General features: G+C 42.4%; 2 protein-coding genes across 2 annotated transcripts; both read right to left on the bottom strand.

The window, feature by feature from the left end:
• Nucleotides 1–10,370: 10,370 nt before the first annotated feature.
• Nucleotides 10,371–24,491, bottom strand: LOC115679546 (uncharacterized). Its single transcript, XM_056310504.1, has 3 exons — nucleotides 24,318–24,491; nucleotides 16,220–17,948; nucleotides 10,371–10,925 (listed from the first exon to the last, which is right to left on the bottom strand). Exons 2-3 carry the CDS (start codon nucleotides 17,922–17,924, stop codon nucleotides 10,609–10,611), a joined length of 2,022 nt encoding a protein of 673 aa, XP_056166479.1. The 5' UTR covers nucleotides 17,925–17,948; nucleotides 24,318–24,491; the 3' UTR covers nucleotides 10,371–10,608.
• On the bottom strand, nucleotides 14,107–15,076 carry LOC130137919 (uncharacterized). Its single transcript, XM_056310503.1, has 2 exons — nucleotides 14,490–15,076; nucleotides 14,107–14,253 (listed from the first exon to the last, which is right to left on the bottom strand). The coding sequence occupies exons 1-2, from the start codon at nucleotides 15,019–15,021 to the stop codon at nucleotides 14,177–14,179; spliced, it is 609 nt and encodes a 202-aa protein (XP_056166478.1). The 5' UTR covers nucleotides 15,022–15,076; the 3' UTR covers nucleotides 14,107–14,176.
• Nucleotides 24,492–24,839: the final 348 nt, after the last annotated feature.

Genomic DNA, 24,839 nt, shown 5'->3' with positions numbered 1-24,839 from the left:
TAGATCTTTTAATTGACCCTAATAAAATCACTAAAAGAGAAGAAACGACAAAACCACCGATCCGCTAGAGAAATGAAGAATTTGGTAGCAGGAACGACTTCACAATCAACAATTAAAAAGTCATGAAACATGTCACCGTGTGTATGGCTCATGCAAAGAATTCTTGTCAAATTGAATCTACATGTGCTTCACCCATCATGACAGCTAGTGGCAAATCGGACGAAACATGTACAAGCAAAAGCAAATTACAGAGCAGATCAAACACGAACCCACCGCCAATGTAAATGCACAAAGAGCAATCGTATCCTCAAAACATGAAATCACCTCCACGGATCATTGCCACAGTTGTGGAAGCAAGTAATTGAATAATAAAATAGACAGAATAAGGAAATAAATCGGATATCAGATTTTCGTGGTTCAGTTGGGTGACCTACGTCTACGGGGGAGAGTAGCAAAGAATTTCACTATAGATTAAGTAATACAACATAGATTACAATCAAACTCGAGTCATTCAGATACTCTCAGTGTTTGCCTAGCTATAATTACAACCAATAACTCAAATAATGTTTAACCTCACAATTACTCACGAAATAACCTATTAATCTCACAAAGAAATTAACAAATCTTATCACAATATTTGATTGACTTCAACACTAAAATAATTGGTGTAATTCCACGAAGAAATCCACTGCCAAGCACTCCTCAAAACGGCACTTCAACAACTCTTCTTTAAACTAAAGACCCAGAAATATATATATATATATACCACTGCCAAGCACTCCTCAAAACGGCACTTCAACAACTCTTCTTTAAACTAAAGACCCAGAAATATATATATAGCCACAAGAAGAAACCATCAGTGACTGACTCCAACATGGAGAAAGAGAATCCCTATTATACTAATTGGATTCGGTCAACCAAGTCCTGGTTCTGACTTACCTTTCCCAACGTGGAACCCAACAAGAGATATCAACCAAGAAGGAATATAACAAATCCCTTCTATCCCATCGCCAGAAGATATCCACAATTGCTCCAATTCAAAGTACATGTTGGACTTTCCAATTTCAGTGGCCGAAGACTCCAACACATATTAGGGAACCTTATTTCCGAAACTTGGTCTCGCATTATTTTTTATCTCCAAAATTCATATTTTCGCTCTAAGCTCAAATTCGAGACACACACACATATATATATTTTAATAATCTTTACCTTGGCTTGATGTTTGAGCCAAGTCATAATCGTCTCGCTATAATCCGAACTTCGCTGCTACTCTCCCATAGCCTCCAATGGGCTCAATCGCTGCAATCATCTTCCAAGTCCAAGGCTCGCTTGAACTTTGCCATAACCGTGGACGTCATTAGAATACCAACTCCACATGCACCATTAATTGCTCCACAAGAACTTTCAAATACAACATCCTCAACCATAGATAAAGCAAGAAAATCGATGAATTCATATATGACAGGAGATTGAACACGCACCTTGTCAAACTCAGCAGTTACAGCAACTGTTGGTTCTTTAGGCTCCACGTTGCTACAAGAACCATTTGTGTCGATTATCCCGCTAGTACCCACTATTTTAGGGTTTTTTGGTTGAAACTCCACCTCAAGCTTAACACCGTCCAAATCTGTATAAACATTGTTTCGCGCTCCCAACTGACACAAGCACGGAAATCACAGTAACCCGATGCAAGAAAAACTCATAGCTAGAGAAAACAAGTCCGGACTCTTGCCAACAAGAGAAAATCACAAAACAAGATGCAAATCATGACACAAGGAAATATTGGAGAATCAGGATGTACCTGTGACGGAACCCTTTTTGCGCCAAGGTTGCATAGTCGTTCTTATGAGGTAAAAGAGTCCAAAGCTTAAAAGAAAGGAATCAGAATAAAAATAAATGAGAATCCCTCACCTGAACGTAAGTATCCATTATCGAATTCCACGAGGCAACATGACTAATCTCTCTCTCGGACAATTCACTGAACACCTTCCTTGCAAACTGGATTCCGCCACCACAGCGAATTCCTCCACAAGTGGCTTAGACTTGGCAGCGATAGGGCGTCAAAACTGATTCAGTTATGGGCGTCATCGACAAGTCAGCAAAGACGACGAACTGCTTCGAACCATCGCTCTTGTTAGTGTGCAATCCTAAGGCTGAAGCACAAAGCAATGCTGGAGAAGAACTATAGCAGTGAGGCGGAGGCAAAGCCTTGGTACCGATGAGCGGTGATGGAGATCGATAGAGGTGTATCGCGACCTTCCTCGAGTTAAACCACAAAGGGAAAGCTAATGGATTCCTAAGCGGGCATGAACGTTCTCAAAAGAGATGGTGCTTGCCTTACACGAGTTCTCCCAAGTCCATACCAACCACAACCTAAGATCTCAATTCAATCACATAATTAAACTTACTTTTTGGAGCCACCACTAATCAATTCTGGGATGATTAGACACCCAAGTAAGGTGAGAGATTCTGTATTACTACTGCGAACCAGAGATTCTCAATATAAGGACTTGGTTACGTTAGATTAATCTAACGCCTTTTGTTTTGTTTTTTTTTTTTTTTGGTAAGGTAAGAAGTATATTGACTTTTCGAAGCGCAACTTACAAGGGTGGGAGTCGTAACACAAAAACCTCGTACCTAGGGGAACAAACAAGATGATGTCCCAATAGATGCAAAGGTGTAACGACAAAAAAGCACTAAGAGCACATCAGAAGAAGGCCATATACAATGGCCAGCAGAAGAACAAAAATTACATACAAAGCAACCTGAAGAGGTCACTCAAAGATGGAAGGCGATAAATCCCAGTTAGCTTGGATTCTTCTATTACGGGGGGTGTCTTGAACGGGCTTAAAAGATAGGCCTTTGTCTCTTACGACCTTTAGAAGGTGATTGCGTATGGCCAGCAGAAAAAGAGGTCGGTTCCTGAAAATGATATGGTTCCGCTCTGTCCAGATAATATAGCACAATGCAGCAAACGAGAAGCGTGCAATACTTTGATGAAAGTTTTTGTTACCTTTCTCTTTAAATGAAAATGTTGTTGCATGCAGTCTTTGTCAATTTTTACCTATGCCACTAATAAATGAATGTGATCATGCGGGGGCGCAAACACTAAAGTAACACTTAATAATTCATAAAAGCTAATTGAAAGAAAAGAGAGAATAGACTGCACCAATTGCCGTGTTGCCGATATTATCGGTTACCTCGTTGCCGATATTCTAGAAGCAATGTTGATGACTGTTCGGTGTATGAGTTGAATAAAGTCTTTATTGTAGCGTTGTTTTCAAAGAGTCTATTCGTATTTTTATGTCTTGACTGTTCGTGTTTCTAGGTCTAGTTAATGTTATGTAAATTCCTAAGAATCTATCTCCTTGGAATGATAGAGTATATTTATGAGTCATTTAAGAGTTAGTCCAAGAGTCATGTACAAGCCTATATAAAGGCAAGTGTTGTAATTGCGTGAGATATGGGATATAAGGTGATACCGATAAATGTGAAACCGATAAGGTGGTACCGATAAAAACCTCTTTGTCTCCTTCTCTTGAGTTGTGTGAATTGTGAGTGTTTTCACCTTCGAATTTATCCCATCAAAATTGACGTCATATATTTCTGACGGCTGCCTAATATTGCAAGAACAATCTCGCAGGCAAGGCTTGCAGCAACCAAGAGCTGAATCCCCCAATTCACCCACAAGCTTTTTAGCTGCAGCAACACGGTGTTGATTACCATCACGGCTTCATTCAGGTGTGCTCACTAGATATCAATGCAAATGTCGGAGTGCGGAAAATTTTAGCGTTGTTTCTGAAGAATAATTACTAAGAGCTTGCACAAAACTGCATGAATGCATACATTATTGCATAAGTTAATTCTCTCAATCTGTTAATATTTTGCACAACTGAATTAAGAATGTGCGTACGGTTTATCCTACAAGTTATGCATAAGAAAGACTCCAGATTTTCATTTGGTCTGTACTGGATGCATCATGTGTCAAGTGACACACGGATCAAACACAACGCGATGCACAGTGTATGAACCGAATAATAAATACTCAAGAACTAGAAAGGAAGATTTGGAATGCAATCAAAATTCCTTTTCGATAATTTTTCGTCTGAGAGATCATTTATCATCTGATCATCAAACCATTATAAGGATTAATTTAGTTCATTGAAAGTCCAGGCAAAAAGAGTACATCTGTAGATATATTTGTTCTTCTGAAGCCTGTTTGTTTACACTCAAGCAAAAGAAAAAAAAAGTATTTTTGTTTGTTTTCTGGTCAAAATTTAACAATTTTCAGAAAATTATGAAAAAAATTGTAAGTAAAACTACATATCAACAGTTGAATGCTGTTAAAATGTTAGGATATCTGAATTTATAAATCGAATATCATAAAATTTTAAGTTAAATGAAAAGTAAAAAGTAAAAAGCAATTCGGATAGGTATAAACATTCCTAGAGCGGTTGACTGTATTTTCTTTTGCCATCTTTTTGTGTTTTTGTTACACCTTCTATTTTTTCTTTCTTTTACATTTATGATGTGTTCATGTTGATCTTCACTATCGATGAAAGTGGCACTCTTCTCGCATTGTGAGATGTTTCTTGTTTTATCATCGTAGATTCTTGATTTTACTAATGGTAATTACAAAAGAAAAATCTGAAATAGGGATATCATTGTATTTTCTTGCATGTTTTAAAGTTTTTTACCTTAATCCTTTAGTTACATATTATTTTTTCAGAAACTAAAATCTGATATTTAAAATAATGAAAATTTTAATTTTCTGGCAAAAGAACATTTTCCGCATTTTGAGTTTTATTCATTTTTATTGGATTTTCAATGCCGACTCTTCGGGATCGAAGAAAGAATATATAGAAATTGATTTGCGGACAAGGAATAAAAAGTTTCATCGGGACACATGTGAACCCAAATGATGGATCAGGGCATCAAGTTTCTTCGAAGACAATCGCGAATGCACTAAAGTAAAATTGGAAGAATTTATTAATTTATTAAGTTTTATTGGGTTTTTGACGTTGACGTTTTCGGGGATTAAAGAAAGAAAAGACAAGATTGATTTGCAGGAAATAAAAAAGTTTTGATTGGGTTATTAATAGTACGCGATTCACATAATTTTTTGTGTAATAATTTGATTTTTTTAGTTTGAACAATGTATAGAGTATTTGACTATCCGATTAATTTCGTTTTTGTGATTTTCTTTTCATTAGGCTCCACATTCTAGTGAAGTTCTCTATAGTTGAATTCTCCACAAATTCTCAGATGGCGCTTTTAAGTTTTGTCTGTCTCTGTCTTTCATATATTAGCTTTTCAAAACATTTTCAAAATATATTTAAAAAAAGAATAGGAAAAAGGTGGATATAGACATAGCCAAGCTCGTCATGCACATTCATGGGTCCACGCGTGCACACTTAGAAAGAGAGAGAGTTGAACAATGGTTTTTTCAAATGAGGTTGGAAGCGGCTAGAGCTTTTGCACATCTAAATGTGAAAATTTTCTTAAGGACCAAAAGAAAATCATGAATAATAAATTACATGTATATTTACTTAAAATATGTTATACAGGGTACCTTGTAAAAGGTATAGGGTATAGGCCACCCTAACCCGGGAATCTACCTTATACTCACTTGTTTCGAATTTGAGAAATTGTAACTTACCCTACAAGTTTAAGACTCATTTCGGAACCTACTTGATTAATCCCTTCTGCAGGGTCCGCAGGATGCACAGGTTCTCCTAAATACCCTACTATTTAGTGTTGAAAGAAACTCTCCCTAATTTTGGGTCTTGACTTCATGAACTAAGGCATTTTTTCTTTTTTAATTTTGCGAGTTTTATTAGTGGTAAGCTTTGTGAAAGATGGTAGAAAAGACTTGTCACACAATGAGAGGGCCACATGTCAATTTCTCAATGGCCTTCTACTATGTTCACTCAAATACTTATACAGTATTAGATTAGATGACTTTATGTGCAATTGCTCTCGGGTTGGATTTTCAAAAATTTAAGTAAAAGAGGTTTCACGACTCCAAAATAATTCCTATAATCCTTTCACACTGCACAAGCTGCATCTTTCTTAAATCCCATGCACATAGGAAAGAATGCATTCAATAGCATGTTTGCTATACCCTTTCAGACATATCATCTTTAAATGTCAAATTTAACTGGTTGTGAAGGAAGGAAGAAGGGTCATAATTTCTCCTGGTAGATTTTTCACTAGTTGGAAAATGAACATCGAAGACAACTAAACATGTGCCGTAACTTGTATACAGTATAGTTAAGTGTACTGACCAGCAAATTAAAGTAGTTAATCACTTGCCAGAACATCCAAAGCGCGGAGAGCGTACAAACCCTTTACCCTAAAGATAATATGGGTTAGTACGCACAATAAGCAAATGCAAGCTAACTAAAGTAACAGGAAAGAAAGAGGTGCAATGCAATGCAAGACTAGCGTCACCACACCTGAACTTGAGGGCTAACGAATCCCAGAAGTCACTATTCAGAAGGCGCCAGCTCCGACATCGGAAAAATTGGAGAGACTGTAGTACAGAAAAGCAGCAGAGAGATTTGTCCTAAGAATCACTGTTAAGGAATGACTCCAACTGTAGACTTCGGATCATCTATAGGCATCATATTATGATGTAGAATGTAAAAACTCTTCAAGGCAGTGAGAAGAAACATTATCTTGTCTCTCCAACGAGCATAATTGTTTCCATCAAAATGGTCCAATTTCATCACGTCTTGATTAATGACTTTGATTGACTTTGACTCCATGATTGCAAAAATAATTCCTTAAAACTGTTGGAAAAAAATGGATTGGGAGAAAAAAGGAGTTAGACTTTGAGGTGTGAATACAGTGTCTTTAAGAAATTATTCGACTCACAACATTATTAATGGTTACCGGCAAAAATCCATCTGGATATTACAAAATCTCAAACGAGAATACCATATATCAATCCTAGTAATTCTCCAAGAAATCTCAAAAAAGAAACAATTGAAAACAATGGCTGCAATATTTTTTAGAAAGGAAAATCAAGAAAATATTGACACAAAAATGACGAATTCAAAACAATGTTTTTGAACAGATACAACCTTTCATTTGAAAGGTTGCATTTACAATAAAGGAACCCTCCTTTCCTAAACAAATAATGTTTCAAAAGATAAAGTGTAAATTCAGATTAAAAAATAACCTGTTTTTGGAGTTTTTGTCGAATTTTCATTTATTTATTCCGAATTTTATAACTTCTGAAAAGATACAATATTTCAAAAGTTGTAAGACACCTAATAATCATTAGGCAGAAATTATAAATTCGAAATAACGAAAAATTAAAAAAATAACCGCGGTTGAATTATTACTATAGCACACGTGTTTCTTTCCAACAATAGGCTACTATGTCATATAAATAGACCTCTTAGTGAAGCTTTAGTAGCAAAAATCCAGATAAGCGGATACTAGAATCGTCCGCGTGAGAATTCCGCTCAATTCGTTCATCCATTCTCTCACGAACGCTGTACCGATAAAGGCAAGAAGAATAACGTGAAAAGCGTGAGGCATTTGTTCTTTCTAATAGACTTTGCGTTTTTTTTTTTTTTTTTTTTTTGGTTTTTCTTGGGCTTCGGGGCTTTGGTCCTTTAGCTTTGATGAAATGGGCTCCTTGCTAAGGCTTCATGAGTCTTCCAGCCAAAGCCGTCAAAATGGGTCATGAATCTATATTTTAACTCGTATTTATTAATGTACGTCATAAATGGGTCAGCTCAAATTTGTTGTATGGACCAAAATGAGTTTTGAAAAGAATGGTCCAAAATAAACGAGTCTACATGGATCTAATATGAAACCCACTTTCAGCCCATATAATCAGAACAGTAAAGCTAATGGGCCTAGCCCATCTTCTTCTTCCTTCTTTGCCGTGTCTCCTGGAACGTGACTCGCGAGCTCTCCTCCTCCTCCTCTTTGATCCAATTGATCTGCGTCGCCGTTGCCACCATCGCCTATCTCCAGCTTCGCTTCGCTGCTGCCCATCTCCGAAAAGCCCACAAAATCCATCTTTTGAGATGGTGCCGAAAGAAGGTGAGATAGTCATGGCAGCGAGTCTTGAGCAACTGGTAGAGGTGGGAGGGACGACGGCGACGTGGCTGAGGAATCACTGCCTGATGTACACCGCGGCCACCAGGCACCCTCTGATCCTCACCATCCGAGATGGGCCGATCGACCTCAACTCCTTCAAACGATGGCCCAGATCCTTTTTTCCCCCACCGAACGGCATGATGGAGTCCGCCAACTCGAAATCATTGTTCTCCAAGTTATCGAAGCCAACGATATCGGCTGCACGATCGCCAATTACTCGACCAGAAGAGCTCCGGGAGTGAGGCTCGCTTGATTCTCTGTGGAAGGCGAAGGACTCGATCGGAGGCGGAGGTGGTGGGAGTCGCCTGAGGACGTGAGAAGGCTTGAAGGAGTGGGACAGGTCTCTCTAGTCCTCCTCCGCGAGCTCGTCCACTGCGCTCTTCGTCTCCATTGCATGACGATCTTTGGCAACCAATAAGGATGATGCTCCGAAAAACCTAGATGAGGGGTCTTTCTCGAGGAAGTGGTTTGAATTTTTTTTAATGTTTTTTGGCAGTTCAGATTAAAAAAGGACAAGAAAGGATTTTCATATTTATTTTGTCTTTTGTCGGATTTGTTGTGGAAGGTTTTTATTAACTAGAAAATTTGTGAAATTAGAAGAACTTGATTAGACAAATTAAAGGTAAAAGGACTTAATCAAAAAAGGCGTGAAAGTATAAGGACTCTTTTCCAAGTGTTTGATCCGACTAGGTTAGGTGATCAAGTTCTTTTGGGTGATTTCGTGAACTTCATCGAGTAATTGAGTTCATCTAATCAGTTTGACGAGCCTATCAATGATTTTGTGAGCAATACTATAGGAAAGCAAATAGATTATCACTCATTACAAATGTATATGCATAAGCCGCTTATATCAATAGGATAAAAAGGAAAAGATATCATGGAATAATTTCAAAATCACATTCGTTTACAAACTACATATATTGATTGCAGGATCCACAGCATATGGTTTTTAACATAAACTGATTACAAAGACAAATGCGAGCATGCCATTCGAATGAGAAATGCTATATGTGTAGCAAAACACTACCTTGCATATTTTTGTATCTGACTGATTAGACAAGGTCACCTCGAGTGTCTGAATTGTATAATTTTGTTGGATTAATTTCATATGTTCTAAAAGGTTAAACTGATAAATAAATGCGTTGTTTAATATTTAAATATTATAATGCTCTGTAGATTAGATTTTTGTCTAATACTAAAGCAGGAAAAATATATAATTAGGGATGTAAATAAGGGGTTCTGAAAGGACTTGAGCTCAAAACATTCTATTCGAATACCATATGACACCGTCCGTTGTGGCTTTAAAGTTGTAGGTGTCGAAAAAAGTTTTAGCATCTCTCTTTTATTGATGCCACATCATTTAGCTTTGTCATATAAGTGAGAAAATATTTAGTGATTGCAACGCATCACATCCATCACTGATGCGGCGTACGTTTTTTTACTCATATCCAATAACTGATTGACATGTGTCATATGAGGCAGAATATGAAAATAAAAATATGATTTTTCACTTCTTCCTCCTCCATCACATAGCACCATTTGGCCACCACCCTTCCGGCGTACTCCATTACAAAGCACCACCCCGTCCAGCCACCATCTCCACCCCTTCCAGCGTTGCTTGCAATTGGCCCAATCTACATCTCTGTCATCGCTCACGGTTGGCTTCGTTGTTGCTCGTCTAGATCTGGCCTCACCCATGGCGGCAAAGCTTAGCTCGTCCATCCACCTACGGCAACGACATTGAAACGAGCCATGACTGGAGTTTGTCCATCCACTAACAGCACCGACTACGAGTAACAAAGTCTAGATCTGGACCGCCAAATCCACTCCTCGATCGGGTTCGCCTACACTACTATGCGTCCAAGCCGACCGCCCCCTCCATTTTCCTTCCTTGTCCATGGCCAATGCTTCCAAAATTGGCCCGGGCGAACTTTTAGAGCTGGAGCTATGGCTGCAAGCGACGACGGCTCGTTTGGCGCAGGTGGCCATGAATGGCCAAATCTGAAGTGTTAGCTGGCCAAAAAGATGCCCGAACGCGGTGCCGGCAGCCTAGGACGACAAACAGATCTGGAGAGAAAAGTGGGTGGAGGAGGAAGATGAAAACAATCAAAGGTTGTAACCTCCTCCATGGTCACTTATGCTCAACGAAATTCCATCGTGGCAACCTCATCCCGTAGGAGAGTGCCAAGCCACCGAGCCAAACCTTCTCGCTGAGGTCCAGCGATCCAAGTCGTGTCCAGCAAGCATCCATAGTTTCTCGACAAGCACCGCCGTCACACGTTGTAGGTCCGATGAGGAGAGGAGGAAGATGAGAAAAATCATCTTTTATTTTTTTATTCCAACTTAACAAATACGTGTCAATCTATTATTGGATATGAGTAAAAATGCGCGCCACATCAACGATTGATGTGATGCTTTGCAACACTGAATATTTTATTGTCATACAAAGTTGTGCCATCTCTCTTCCCCAAAGTCCTCGGGAAGCAACTAGAAGAACCTTTTTCCGAGTAGGGAGACTTCGGGGAAGTCGAGGCAAGCCTCAGGATTTTCATAAGGGAACTTGTCGGTCTTGTGAGCCAAGAGGAGCCACAGATGAGTGATGAGCTCACCTCCTCTTCTCAGTCGCTTGGCGTGGTGATACACAGGACACTTGTCTACTGCATAACACAGCATCTCCACCCAGATGCTGCTTATGAGCTCCCACTTATTGCCCATCGTCCTCAGGTCGGCCACGAGCTCGTGCACGTCCAACAGCACGTGCCAGCCACAGTGGACTCTCGTCGCCGCACCCGGTTCCACGTGAAAAGCTTGAGAAATGAAAGAAAGGAGAAAGGAAATCTATAGTTGAAGAATTTGAACTTCTATTCATCAGTTTATGCAGAGAATCTTCATACAGAACTTCATCTGAGAGGTTGACCTCTCTCTTGTGTATCTTACTGTTTATATAGTACATACAGCTAAAATAACGCTTGAGTTTATAGCTCATATACCAGAAAATACAACTGAACAACTAAACTAACAGAAGAAACAAATATGTACAGCTGAACTAACAGAATGTCAACTACTATGTTTTTTCATAGCTCTAAGAACAGAATTAGTTACGCAGAACATTATTGATGCGTATAGAAGACTTGAGCTTTCTTCAGCTTTCCACTTCTTCTTTCTTTCCTGTAGTTTCAACATGCCCCCGCAAACTGGGTGCAGGTTTGAACCCCAAGCCCAGTTTGGTTCTGAGAGTGGAATGATCGAGTCGTGGCAATGCCTTGGTGAAAATGTCAACAAGCTGGCGATGACTAGGAACATACTGAACTCGTAAGGATCCCAAGGAGACCTTTTCTCTGATGAAATGAAAATCAATTTCAATATGTTTAGTTTGAGCATGTAAGACAGGATTGGTAGTAAGGGAGATGGCAGATTGGTTATCACAAAACAGAGTTGTAGGAGAGTGAAGAGAGATGCCAATATCACGTAGGACAAAACTAATCCATGTAAGATCAGCAGTAGCAGATGCAAGAGCTCGATACTCTGCTTTAGTAGATGAACGAGAGACAGTTGGTTGTTTCTTAGCGGACCAGGAGATGAGATTGGAACCAAGATATGTGCAAAAACCAGTGGTGGAACGTCGGGTATCAAGACAGCCAGCCCAATCAGCATCGGAGAAGCTGGATAAGGTCATAGAACTTTGGGAGTGTAGGAAGATTCCCAGATTCACAGTGCCCTTAACATATCGAAGGACTCGCTTCAGTTTATGAAAATCAGCAATGGTTGGTCGCTGCATTTTTTGACATAAAATATTAGTGGCATAAGCAAGGTCTGGGCGAGTTATGGTGAGATACTGAAGCCCTCCAACTAAACTTCTGTATTCAAGTGGGTTAACAAGATAGATGTCATCTTCCGTCGTGTGGAGGGGCCTTACAGATAGTGGAGTTGTTATTGGTTTGCAGTCTTGCATGTGTGCTCGTGTAAGAAGATCAATAGCATACTTGGTTTGGCAGAGAAAAAGGTCAACTGAAGTGCATTTGGCTTCTATCCCCAGAAAATAATGAAGCGAGCCCAGATCTTTCATGTGAAAAGAGATACTCAGAGATTTGATGAAATCATCAAGCAACTGATGTGAGTTACTAGTCAACACAATATCATCAACATACAGAAGCAACAAGATTGTGTTGGTGCCACGATGAAACACAAAGAGAGAAGGGTCTGTGGTGCTGCAGAAAAAACCAAATTCAAGAAGAAAGTTGCTGAACTTCTCAAACCATGCACGTGGAGCCTATCGAAGACCATACAAAGACTTCTTGAGTAAACATACATGATGAGGCAAAGTAGGATGGATAAAACCAGGGGGTTGCTCCATATAGACAGATTCAGTAAGCGTGCCATGTAAAAAGGCATTTTTGACATCTAGCTGACGAATAGGCCAGTGCTTTACCATAGCCACTGATAAGACAATACGGAGTGTGGCTTGTTTTACTACAGGGCTGAAGGTTTCAAAAAAGTCTACTCCTTCTTCTTGGTGAAACCCTTTAGCAACTGGACGAGCCTTCAACCTATCAAGACTTCCATCCGGTGCTAACTTTGTTTAAACACCAACTTACAACCTATGATATTCATCTGAGCCGTTCTTGGAACTAATTCCAAGTTTGATTCATATGCAAGGCATCCATTTCCTCATGCATGGCCTGAGTCTAGCCCTTATGAGCTAGAGCTGATTTAAGTGATTTCGACTCAGCTGGAACATTGTATTCAGCTAAGCAAGCATATCTGGGATTTGGTTTAGCTATGCCAGACTGGAGTCGAGTTTGCATAGGATGAACAGAGGTGTCACGGGAATGATGGGGAAAAGAACTTGGATGGTCTTGGTCATCAACAGGAATGATTGGTGTTGCATTATCTGGAGCAGAACATCCTGAGACCTCAAGGTCAGTAGGAGGCTGTGAGGATGATAAAGACATATGTTTGCACTGCTCTGTGATGTATGGGACACGAATTTGGCCAACCTCCAGAACTCCAATTTCCTGTAAATGACCAGTGGTACAGATAGATAGGAGGGTGTCGCATGGGACTCAGCTTGTTAGAATCCAGAAAGTCTACCTCATCAACCCATTTTCGATACAGAGAGGTGTAGTGAGGATAGTCACTATTTAGTTTCTTGGTAAAAGGAAAGAAACATTCATCAAACTTCACATGTCGACTGACATATATTCTACCATCAGTAGAGACAAGACAACGATACCCCTTATGACGCTCACTATATCCGAGGAAAACACATGTAAGGGATCGAGGATCAAACTTGTGTTGTGCATAGGGTCTGAGGCAGGGACAACAAGCACAGCCAAAGACCCTAAGATGATCATAGCTCGGTACTTGTTTAAACAACCTACTGTGAGGTGAGTCCATCTGCAACTTGGGAGTTAGAAGTAAGTTAACGATGTAATTGGCAGTCAAAAAGGAATCAACCAAATATTGTAGTGGAGTTCTAGCATGGTAGAGCATAGTTAGGCCCAATTCTACCACATGACGGTGTTTCCTCTCGAAAATCCCATTCTGTTCAGGGGTGTAGGGGCAAGATAAGTACTGTTTAATACCACAAGTTGCCAAGTGATTCTGAAATCTGGTGCTAGTGAATTCACCTCCCCCATCACATTGAAAAAATTTGATTTTATGATTAAGTTGGTTTTCCACGTACTTCTGAAACATAAGAAAAACATCATAGAAGTCTGACTTCAGTTTCATTGGATAAAGCCAACTATAGCAAGAAAAATTGTCAACAAAGATGACATAAAATATGAATCCCTTAAGTAAAGTTGCTGGTGATGGATCCCAAATATCACAATGTATCCTTTCTAGAGGAACTTCAATTGCAGAATCAGAGAAGGAAAAAGGTAGTGAAGTACTTTTGACAAGTTGACAACTACCACACACAGGTGGTGCTTTCTTATTGCAGCAGATCCTTTACTGTCGTTGAAGATGCTTCAAGATCTGTGAGTTGCTATGAGCAAGTCGTTGATGCCATATTTCTTCTTCGACCGCCTTATGTCTCTGTGTAAGTAGAGCCTTAGTTTCCTGCTGATCCACTCGGTAGAGCCCCCCAACTTTTCTCCCAAGCGTCACTGTGGTGTTGGTGCGATTGTCCTTTACATAGACACCATGTTTGTCAAACACAAAAGAGCAGGGAAAGTCATCAGTCAATTTCGAAACTGAAAGAAGGTTCTTCTTGATTTCAGGAACCACCAGTACATCATTTAATGGTAACACATTAAGCTCAAAATGTAAGAACGCATTACCAGTGTAAGTAATAGGAATACATGATCCATTTCCTATCATGACAGTATCATTTCCAGTATACTTCGAGGGGTTATGAATTATACCAGGATTGGCAGTGATGTGGGTTGTGGCTCCTGTGTCAGGATACCATTCACTGCCTGTAGGATCCTCAAGATGCATTGCTGCTAGAGCTTGAGGAATAGCTTCATCTTGATAAGAGTTGTCGAACCGATACCAGCATCGAAGTGCATCATGCCCTGGTCGTTTGCAGATTTGACATGCTACGCGAACTCCATCTGTCGCTTTCACAACCTGCAAATTCTTATAAGTTGCTGAGTTTTGAGTGGGATAAGACTTAGTCTCTTGATACCTCTGTGATGAATCAGCATGTGGTAAAAAACCAGGGCCTACACTATAGGTGTTAGTCTGTGGTTTAAAACGCTGAACCTCCTGATCCTGGTTCAGACTAAATGGTCTATAATTCTGACTTCTTCCTTGATAACCATAACCACAACCTCGATTGTCGAAGGAACGACCTCTGCCATAGTTACGTCCTCCCCTGAAACCACCTTTCTGTCCCATGAAAGCCAGATTAGGCTGATTAAGTTCTTTGCTAGTTACTATCTTCGGTTCCATCTCTACGTTTCTTTCTCCGTAATATGCCAAGTTAGGATTAAACTGATTCGAGGAATAGTTCTGTAGTCTTGTTCTAGCTGTGATATCACCTCATCATAATCAGGTTGAGGTTTCAAACAATACATGGTTGTTTTGAAGTTTTCATACTCAGATCCTAGTCCTTCCAAGACGCCAAAAACCTTAGTTATTTCATCCACAGGTTTTCCTATTGCATTTAACTGATCGCAAATCAATTTGTACTCTCTTATATAATCAGATAGTTGTCTATTTCGTTTCTGACATGCTTGCAGTTTCCCCCTCAACTCAAACTCCCTAGCTACTGATTTCTGTGCGAATCGATTCAGCAAAGTCTGCCATACCTCATAGGATGTTTCCAAGCTGATGATTAGCCCCAGGATATTCCTAGAAACTGCACCACTGATCCATGAAGATACCAATTGATCGGTTTTCACCCAATCAGTGTAATCAAGATTGACTACTTCGATCTCTCTCCCGTCAACTTCAACTTGTATTGTCTGAGGAGGTGGTGGAATTTCTCCATTGATGAAGCCAAATAGCTCTTGACTGCGAAGAAATCTATAAAACTGAGCTTGCCAGAGAAGAAAGTTGTCTTCAGCAAGCTTGATTGTAACGAAGTTAGCAATGTTGACATGAATAGGAAAAGGATATCTCGGTGTTCTTGCTACCATTGTTGTGTTCTCAGAGAATGAGATCAGAATTCACAGCTTTGCTCTCAGAGAGGGCTCTGATACCATGTGAAAAGCTTGAGAAATGAAAGAAAGGAGAAAGGAAATCTATAGTTGAAGAATTTGAACTTCTATTCATCAGTTTATGCAGAGAATCTTCATACAGAACTTCATCTGAGAGGTTGACCTCTCTCTTGTGTATCTTACTGTTTATATAGTACATATAGCTAAAATAACGCTTGAGTTTACAGCTTATATACTAGAAAATACAACTGAACAACTAAACTAACAGAAGAAACAAATCTGTACAACTGAACTAACATAATGTCAACTACTCTGTTTTTCCTTAGCTCTAAGAACAAAAATCAGTTACGCAGACCTTACCAAAAAAAAAATTAAACCTTACCAAAAAAAATCAGTTACGCAGAACATTATTGATGGGTATAGAAGACTTGAGCTTTCTTCAGCTTTCCACTTCTTCTTTCTTTCCTGCAGTCTCAACACCACGAAGAGTGGGACAAATCCATCCATCGACGAGAGCGTGCTCATTGCTTCTTCATAGTCTCGGTACCTCAAGAAAGGCATCACTGTGCAACAAGCGTACTCCAAAGTGATGTTGGCGGTGGGGAGGGACAGCATGTGAGGATGCTGAGCAAGGAGGTACATCATGTACTCTGATAGGAATTTGCTTCCTCCGCAAGCATCGGATTTTTCGATTTCCAATGATTGCAGGACTTCAGTTGCGATGTGCCAGATAATGATGCTCTTAGCAAATTTTGCCTCGATGCTACGGCTCAGTCTTTGTTTCTCTTGGACGCCATGAATCTCGAGCGTCCACTTGCCTCTTTCCGTGAAGTCACGGGAATCTCTTTTCTTCTCGAGCTCCGCCATCTTTTGTAGTACCAGCGCCCTGAGGGACGAGGGCATGGGCTGGCGGGAGTGTAACCAATGCCAACTGTAGATCTCCCGCTTACCAAACCAATCAAGTACCAAGCGGACGAGCTTGCACGTACCAAACCAATGAAGTACCAAGCGGACAGGCTTTGTCCTTTCTTGGTATGCGAGGCAGTGTTTTAACAAACTGAGCTGCCCCATCGACCTTGACCATCTTTTCTTCCTCATGCACCGATCAGCCAGAAACGGGAGAAGCCTTGAGACGAGCCTTGAGAAGAGCGGCATCCCAAGGTTCTTACCCATCACCACGACTGCCCAATCCGTAAATGCCAACGTTGTGATCTGATAAAACTCAAGAGATGTGACTGCCATCAGTAACGCATAGGTAGTGGTGATGTACATATCGATCAAGAAGGTGTTCTTGAAGATCACGGCGAATCTACACAAGGCAGACACCAAGCAGAAGAAGCCGACGAAGCGGGCTATGATGCCGCGTTTCGTGTACAGGATGGGTGCTTTAGTGTAGAGCACGTCGAACATGAAGTTCAGCTCGATCTTGTTCACGGTGAAAGCACGGTTGGCAGGGTAACTGTCGATGGACATCCAATCGTGGGATATGAACACAGGGTGGTATTGCCAATTCACGAGGTGGGGCTTTAGACAGTCGAACCGAAAGTAGGCCTTCAAGATGTCCTTTGCGGAGTTGAACTTCTTGTCCTCGGGGAACACTTCAAGCTGAGCACTGTCTTCCCTGACTTCCTTGGTGTCTACTTTGGGAAAGTGCTCGGCGTTCAAAATTGAGTTCTCATCATACACCGATTTGAGAGCCCAGACCCACAACGCCGCCTTCATGAATCTGGCAATGAACAAGGGGATGTACAGCCATGAGACAGGGGACGAGCCGTCCTGACAGCGAATGAGAATACGAACCACGAAGACAACTGTAGCCCCAATGTTCAGAATCTGTCTCATTCCTAGCCGGTTATCTTCCACTGCATAGGCCATTATGCCGTCTGGGTACCCAAGTTGCATAAGAAGCACTGGGGCAAACAACCCTTCCAATTCCACATTGTATCTTGGATTTTCAGGATCATTGATGCGGACCACAGTAAGCTTGCCCAGCGCAATTTTCGCAATGTAAGAAAGGAGCAAATAGGTGGCCCAGGTAATGAATCTAGCTAACTTAAACGTCATATATTTCCGACGGATGCCTAATATTGTGAGAAAAATCTCGCAGGCAATGCTTGCGCTGACCAAGAAATGAATCCCCCAGTCTGCCCACAGATCTTTTAGCAGCGGTAACACCGTGTTGATCAAACTCATGGTGGCTTCGTTCAGATGTGCTCACTCGACATCAATGCAAATGCAGAGTGAGGAAGATTTTTACATTGCTTATGAAGAATAATTACGAAGAGCTTGCACAAGACTGCATAAGTGCATCCATTATTGCATACATTAACTCTCTCAATCTGTGAGAATTTTGCACAACATGCACATTGTTCATCCTACAAGTTAATCGCATCATATAAGTCAAGCGACACATGGATCAGACACAGTGTGCGTAAAAAGGAAGATTTACAATGCGATTAAAGGATTTGAATGTATATCCTTTGCGATCCTTGTATTTTTTTTTTTTCCATTTTTTTACACCTTTTTTTTCTTTTTTCATTTTTTGTTGTGTTCAACTAGATCTTAACTATTTAGGAAACTGGCACCCTTCTCGCATCGTGAGATGTGAAGAAGCTTTCGGACAAATTTTTGCCGTTAGTCGTCCACCTTATGAGTCTTCCTTTTTTTTTTTTCAGAATAATAAACTACATATGCTCGCTCCAATTAGGTTACTTGGGAAAACAAATTGTAGTTCTTAGGTGAATGCTTACTAAACGCTATATTACTGAAATGAATGAATGAGAATTTATGCCACTAAAATAAGCGCCGTGCAAAAGTGGAGGCGAGGTGTTACCTTTATTTTTCGTATATTAGCTTTTCAAAGTACATTCAAAATAGATTTAGAAGAAAAAGAAGGAAAAAGGTGGAGATAGACATGGCCACGGGCCGGTTTTGGTCCGGAACCGGCCCGGGTCAAACCTGGGACCGGCCTGTTGACCGGGCCCGCGGTTCGGAACCGGAACCGGCCCGTGGCCTACGGGCCCGGTTCCGATTCCAATAATTTTGGAACCGGCCCGGAACCGGTGGTTCCGGGCCCGGTTCAAAAAAAAAATGCTACTGCCTGCAGCCCCATGTTGACATGTTCCCACCAGGCCGCCCCCACCCACGCCCACCTCCTCCAGTCCTCCACGCTCTCCTCTCCCACCAGTCCCTCATCCGCCACTTTCGCTCCACCCTCTCCTCCTCCGTCCACACCCCTCTCCGCCACTCCCACCCCCTCTTCGCCCCCTCCGCCTCCCTCCTCCTCATGCCCTCTTGGTCCTCCCACCCTTCCCTCCCTTACATCGGCATCAAGCTTGTGGCCCACTTCCCCGGCAACTCCTCCGCGCTAAACCTGCTGGGGGTCCACGCCGTCTTCGTCCTCTTCAGCTCCCTCACCGGCCAGCCCCTCGCCACCGCGAATGCCACCATGTTGACCCTATACCGCACCGCCTGCGTCTCGGGCCTCGCCTCCGAGCTCCTCTCGCGGACCGATAGCAAGGTCCTCGTCATGGTCGGTCCCTCCTTCCCCTCTCACCCCTGCGCCTCCTCCGATCCTCCCCTTTTCTCCTCCGCCCGCCCCCCGTCTTCCCAGATCTGACCCCTGCTGCCGTCGCCGCCGTCGCCCCCGCCCATGGCTACAGCCGCTGTAACAGTCTGAATTTTCGATCCTTTTCCCGGGATTTAGGAAATGAATATTGATCAATGCACTATAGTGAGATCTCACCCGGAACAGCGCATTCTCGGGATGCTAACCTTAGGGGTAGGGCTATTATGGGATTGAGTTCGTACGACCAAAGAACTCGACCTGGGTTCGACCTTCGACCATATCAATTGACGACGGAATGTTTTGAGCCAACCGAGACCGATCTATTTGATTGATCGTGTCCGAAGGGCACTAGTGACAGACCCTCGCAATTATATGACAATCGAGGTCACCTTAGTTCGAGCAAACTTAAACGTGATTTGACTTAGTGTCGGTCACGGGTCGAGAGTGCGTAATCCCAATGAGCCACCCGTTAGCCAGAGATAAGCTAAAGTCGCGATTGTTCGATCTTAGTCATTTCTTGAAATTCGGACCTAGGAATCGAGAATTTTGAAAGTGACAATTTTGAGCGGCTGATGACGTTTTTGGCTTGGCCAACCTTGGGGCCACCCATTTCTGCAAAAAAAATGGATTTTGGTTCGGGACCGGAAAAATTACGATTTTGCCCCTCTGGTCACCGATGTTGATTTTGAGGCCGTATGAGATTATTTTTCGAGGCCGATGTCATTTTGGGGTAGCCACGCACATTTAGAGTTGTTATGGTAAAAAATTGGAATTTTAGCTTGGAAGTGAAAAATAATATTATTTTAATCCCCAGGACTTTGCAGTCGATTTTCGAGGGCTTAAGAAGCTATTTTCGCGATTCCGACGCCATATTATGTTGGCCACACACATTTGGGGTTGGTACGGGCGAAAAATGAAATTTCGACCCGGGACCGGAAAAATGACCATTTTGCCCCTGGGCCGTTTTCAGTTCCGAATTTTGGGATAATTAAGAGTACTTATCAGCTGAATTATTGGACCTAATTACCTTTTTTCCCATCAATTATTTGGCTGGAATGATTATGGACCGTTAGATTAGGGGCATTTTGATCAAAATCGTCGGATTGGCGACACTTGGCGCCACCAGCCCCAATATTTGACCACCCTTGGACCGGCCACTCTCTCTCCTCACTCCCCATTCAGCCAAGACTCTCTCTCCCTCACCCGAAATCTCTCTCCCTCTTCCTCCCTCTCGGCCAAGTGTGGCCGCCGTACGCCGGAGCTCGCCGGACCGCCGCCGTGCTGCCGCCGTCCGCAGGTGCCGCTGCTCCGCCTGACCTCGCCTCACCACCATCCTGTCCGTCCCCCTTGGCTGGCCACCAGATCGCCCAGCCACCTGATCGCCGCCGGCCAGCCACCTGCCGCTCCTCCTCTTTTCCGGCCAAGCCTCATCACCGTCTGTCTCTCTCTCCTTCTGTTTCACTATTCCGATCAGCCCCGTTGCCGCCGAGCCACCTTTGGCCGTCCTTCCCTGGTCCATACGACCTGGACGCCGCCCTCAGCAGCCCGTTTGCCGCCGGCCAGCCACCCGCCCAAGGCAGCTCAGCCGCTCGCCTGCTTGGTCGCCGGCGCCGTTGCTGCTGCTGCTGCTGTTCCGCTTGTTCCAGCCGCTCATCCAGCCCTGTTTGTCCCAGCTTTTGGAGTAAGTGTCTTCCCCAATCGCCACTTAGGACCTCGGGTATTTCTAGGCTCGTTTAGGACTTGATTTAGGTAAAATTATGGTTGTTTTGTGGCTGTTTTTGGGGACTGAGCTAGGGGCTGGTTGTTTGATGGTTGTGGGCTGATTTGGCGAAGAAATTTGTGAGGATTTGGAGGCTCGATGATGGCTGTGATGTGTGGAGCGATCGCGGTTAATTTGTGTAATTGATTGGAATTATTGTGGCTTGAATGGGCTGATTGGAATGTTTGTGCTGGTTGTGTTTGTGGACTGATTTGGGATTGTGCTTGGGCTGATTGTGGACTGGCCATGTGTCGTGTGTGTATGGCCGTGAAGTGTGGTGGTGTGTTGGGGTGAATGTGCGTTGCATTCGCATGCTAAATGTGTTTGGTCGTGTGGTGTATTCGTATGATGAGGACGCGAATTGTGAAATGCGTGTGAAGTGTGTATGTTTGGTCGTGCGACTGTTGACTGTGTGTAAGTGTGGTTTGACTGGAACGAGGGTACGGAAATGTAGGATTGGTTGGAAAGATCCGTCCTGAGGCGTGTACGTTTACGCGGGACGATGCCGTCCCTGACGAGGTGACGATGCCCGGCCCGACGGGGTGTCGATGCTTGACGAGGTCAGAAGACCGTTGGCCTGATGCGTTTTACGCGGGCGCGGTAGAAGGAAAGTGTGTGTAGGATTCCGTCCTGAGGCGTGTACGTTTACGCGGGACGATGCCGTCCCTGACGAGGTAACGATGCCCGGCTCGACGGGGTGTCGATGCCTGACGAGGTCAGAAGACCGTTGGCCTGATGCGTTTTACGCGGGCGCGATAGTGGTGGAAGAATTGAGAATGAGCGGGAATTGGCTTGAGGTGCGAGGTTTGAGAAAGTGATGCATGGTGGGAGTAGTATGCGAGTGTGTTTGTATCGCGTGATGTGATGCTTAATTATGGGGTAGAAACTACTAGGCATGGTATGGGACGTGCCCAAGTGGTTTCTGTCTTATAATTGAGGTACGCACGCGTCTGTGATTCCTTGCTGTGATGTGCTGGCTGTATTATGGTCTAACGTGCAGGAACGTGCATGATGGGTTCCAGGTAGGTTCGTGTGTGATTGTTAGATTGATTGATCGTTGTGTGAGATGCGTGTTCTGTCTGGCGGTACGTGAGTGCCTACGTGGGGTTTGGGGTTGTACACTTATTGAGATTCGTCTCATGGTTGTATAACCACCACTTTCAGACCCCCAGCCGTAAACCGAGGGAGCCCGCTTCCTCTTTTTGAAGTACGAAAAGCCGCCCATGGTGCCCGGTGGATTCGCAGGCGATGCCCAAGAGATTTCCGGAGGATCGAGCCAGATGAATTAGGAGCAGAATGGAGAAGGGCGACCCTTAGGCTCTCCCTAGGGAATTTTAGGGATTGTGTAGAATTCGTTAACTGATAATGAAGTTAGGCTAACCAGACCCTGATCTTTTTGTTAAATTGGTGGCTGTGAATGTTCGTTTGATAATTATGTCTGTAATATGATGTTTGTATATTTGGTGCAGTAGTATTGTACATAAATGAATGTTGTTGTTATTTGACTGTCTGGTTGAGCTACCCCATCGTCGTCTTTATAGTCAGGGGTTTTATAGTCGCTTCCGCATGTGTTTCTGATGTTTGGGATTAGGTCGGCGATGTTCCTGGGACGTCGCAAATATTCGACCAGAGCAGGGGATGTCACGAGCTCGTAGGGGTTCGGGGCGTGACAGCCGCCGACGCCGACGCCCCCTCCTCCTCCCCCCTCGCGACCCTGCGCCTCCTCCCCTTTTCTCCTCCTTCCCCCTCGAACCGGAACCGGCCGGAACCGGAACCGGCCCGGAACCGTGGCCATGTCTAGGTGGAGAAGAGGTGCTACAGGAGTATCTAGCGAGGTGAGAAGGTTTTAGGATGAGTAGGGTATTTTCCCTAGAATAGAACCTTAGAATCCGGAACTTGTCATTGCCACGAGTTCTTGGGTACCTTATACTATCCGATACTTCTTCGTATTGTTTCATTGAACATTCAAACATTCAAACATAACCAATAAATGGGTTACATGTTAAAATTCAGGTTCATATCTAATATTAACATATCACTAAAACACTGATAACATCAAAAATAAAAATAAAAATCAAGTTCCACCTATCATTTAAATCCATGAGTTGAGAGGAAACCTATCACCATCTACTGAGAACATAAACTCAAAGCTCGTGCACACACACTGAGAGAGAGAGAGAGAGAGAGAGAGAGAGAGAGAGAGAGAGAGAGAGAGAGAGAGAGAGAGAGAGAGAGAGAGAGAGAGAGATAAATAATTATTTTTCGAATGAGGTTGGACCATGTAGAACTTTTGCACATTTAAATAGGCAAAATTTCATAGGGAAATATTACAAAGGTACCCCACAAAAGCAACAGGATGTAGGGTGCACGATGATATGACCCCAAACCTTTAAACCTACCTACACTCATTTGTTCCAAAATTTTGGAATTGTAACCTACTCCACGAGTTCTACTACCTATCCCGGAACCTATTGGACCATGCTTGAGGGTCCACAGATTTCACGGATTCTACTACACACCCTAGTATTTAGTCACGAAAGAAACTCTTTGTAATTTTGTGCCGACTCCTTGAACCAAGGCTTTTCTTCTTTTCTAATTTTGGGACTTCTACTACTTTTGAGCTTTGTGAAAGATGATGGAAAAGATGTTTAACACAATGAGAGGGCCACATGTCAACTATTCAATGGCCTTCTACTATGTTCACCAAAATACTAATACAGTATTAGAGTAGATGACTTTAGGTGCCATTGCTCTCAGGTTGGATTTTCAAAAATTTAAGTAGAAGAGGTTTCACGACTTCCAAAATAATTCCTGTAATCCTATCACACTGCACATCCTGCAGATTTCTTAAATGCCATTCACATAGAAAAGATGGCATTCAATAGTACTTTTGCTATATTTATTCAGACATAGAAATCTTTATATATCAAAATTGACCGGTTGTGAAGGAACAAAGAACGGTCACAATTTTTCTAGGTAGGTCTTTCACCAGTTGAAAATGAGCATCGAAGACAACTAAACATGTGCTGTAACTAGTATAGAGTATGGTTAAATGTGCTAACCACCAAATAAAAGTACGATAATCACTTGCCAAAACATCCAAAGTGCGGAGAGAGTGCAAACCTTTTACCCTAAAAATAGTATGGATTAGTAAGCACAATAAGCAAATGCAAGTTAACTAAACCAACAGGAAAGAAAGAGGTGCAATAAGCAAATGCGATACTTTTGAATGTACAGAAATGGCTATCAGAGTTTCTACCTGAACTTGAGGGCGGATGAATCCCAGAAGTATTATTTAGAAGACGCTGACACCGACATCGGAAAAATTGGAGAAACTGAAGCAGAGAAAAGCGACAGAGAGATTTGTCCTAAGAAACGTTGTTAAGGAACGAATACCAGGAAAATTTGCCTTAGCTAGCAGAGCACTTGTGTCTTAACACTTGATAGCAATGAACTTTTGTGGAACCTCCATTTATTAAGTAAGAAAAAGAAATGCGAGGAATTATAAGGACAAAAGGAAAATGGAATAAACAGCGGCGTGGGTTGATTCTTTGCTTGCAACTTTCGTCCGAGGCTCTTTCTCTTTTGTTTGGTTGGCCTAATGAGTACATAACCATGTCTGAAGCTTTGCCGTCTATCTTTAAGGTCCCACGTGATTCTCTTCCTATTCTGCATTTTTAGCTATTGGATTAGGCTAATGATAGGCTAATCTAACACTAACCGCGGTTCTTGATGAAATTGCGGGGAGTCTTTAGGTCCGTTTTGTTTCTCGGAAAAATTA

Source organism: Syzygium oleosum, unplaced genomic scaffold (genome assembly GCF_021117445.2).
Source record: "Syzygium oleosum isolate NSW1041296 unplaced genomic scaffold, Sole_v2.1 Sole_v2.04, whole genome shotgun sequence".
NCBI classification, from domain to species: Eukaryota; Viridiplantae; Streptophyta; class Magnoliopsida; order Myrtales; family Myrtaceae; genus Syzygium; species Syzygium oleosum.
This window is presented reverse-complemented; position numbering and strand designations above follow the sequence as displayed.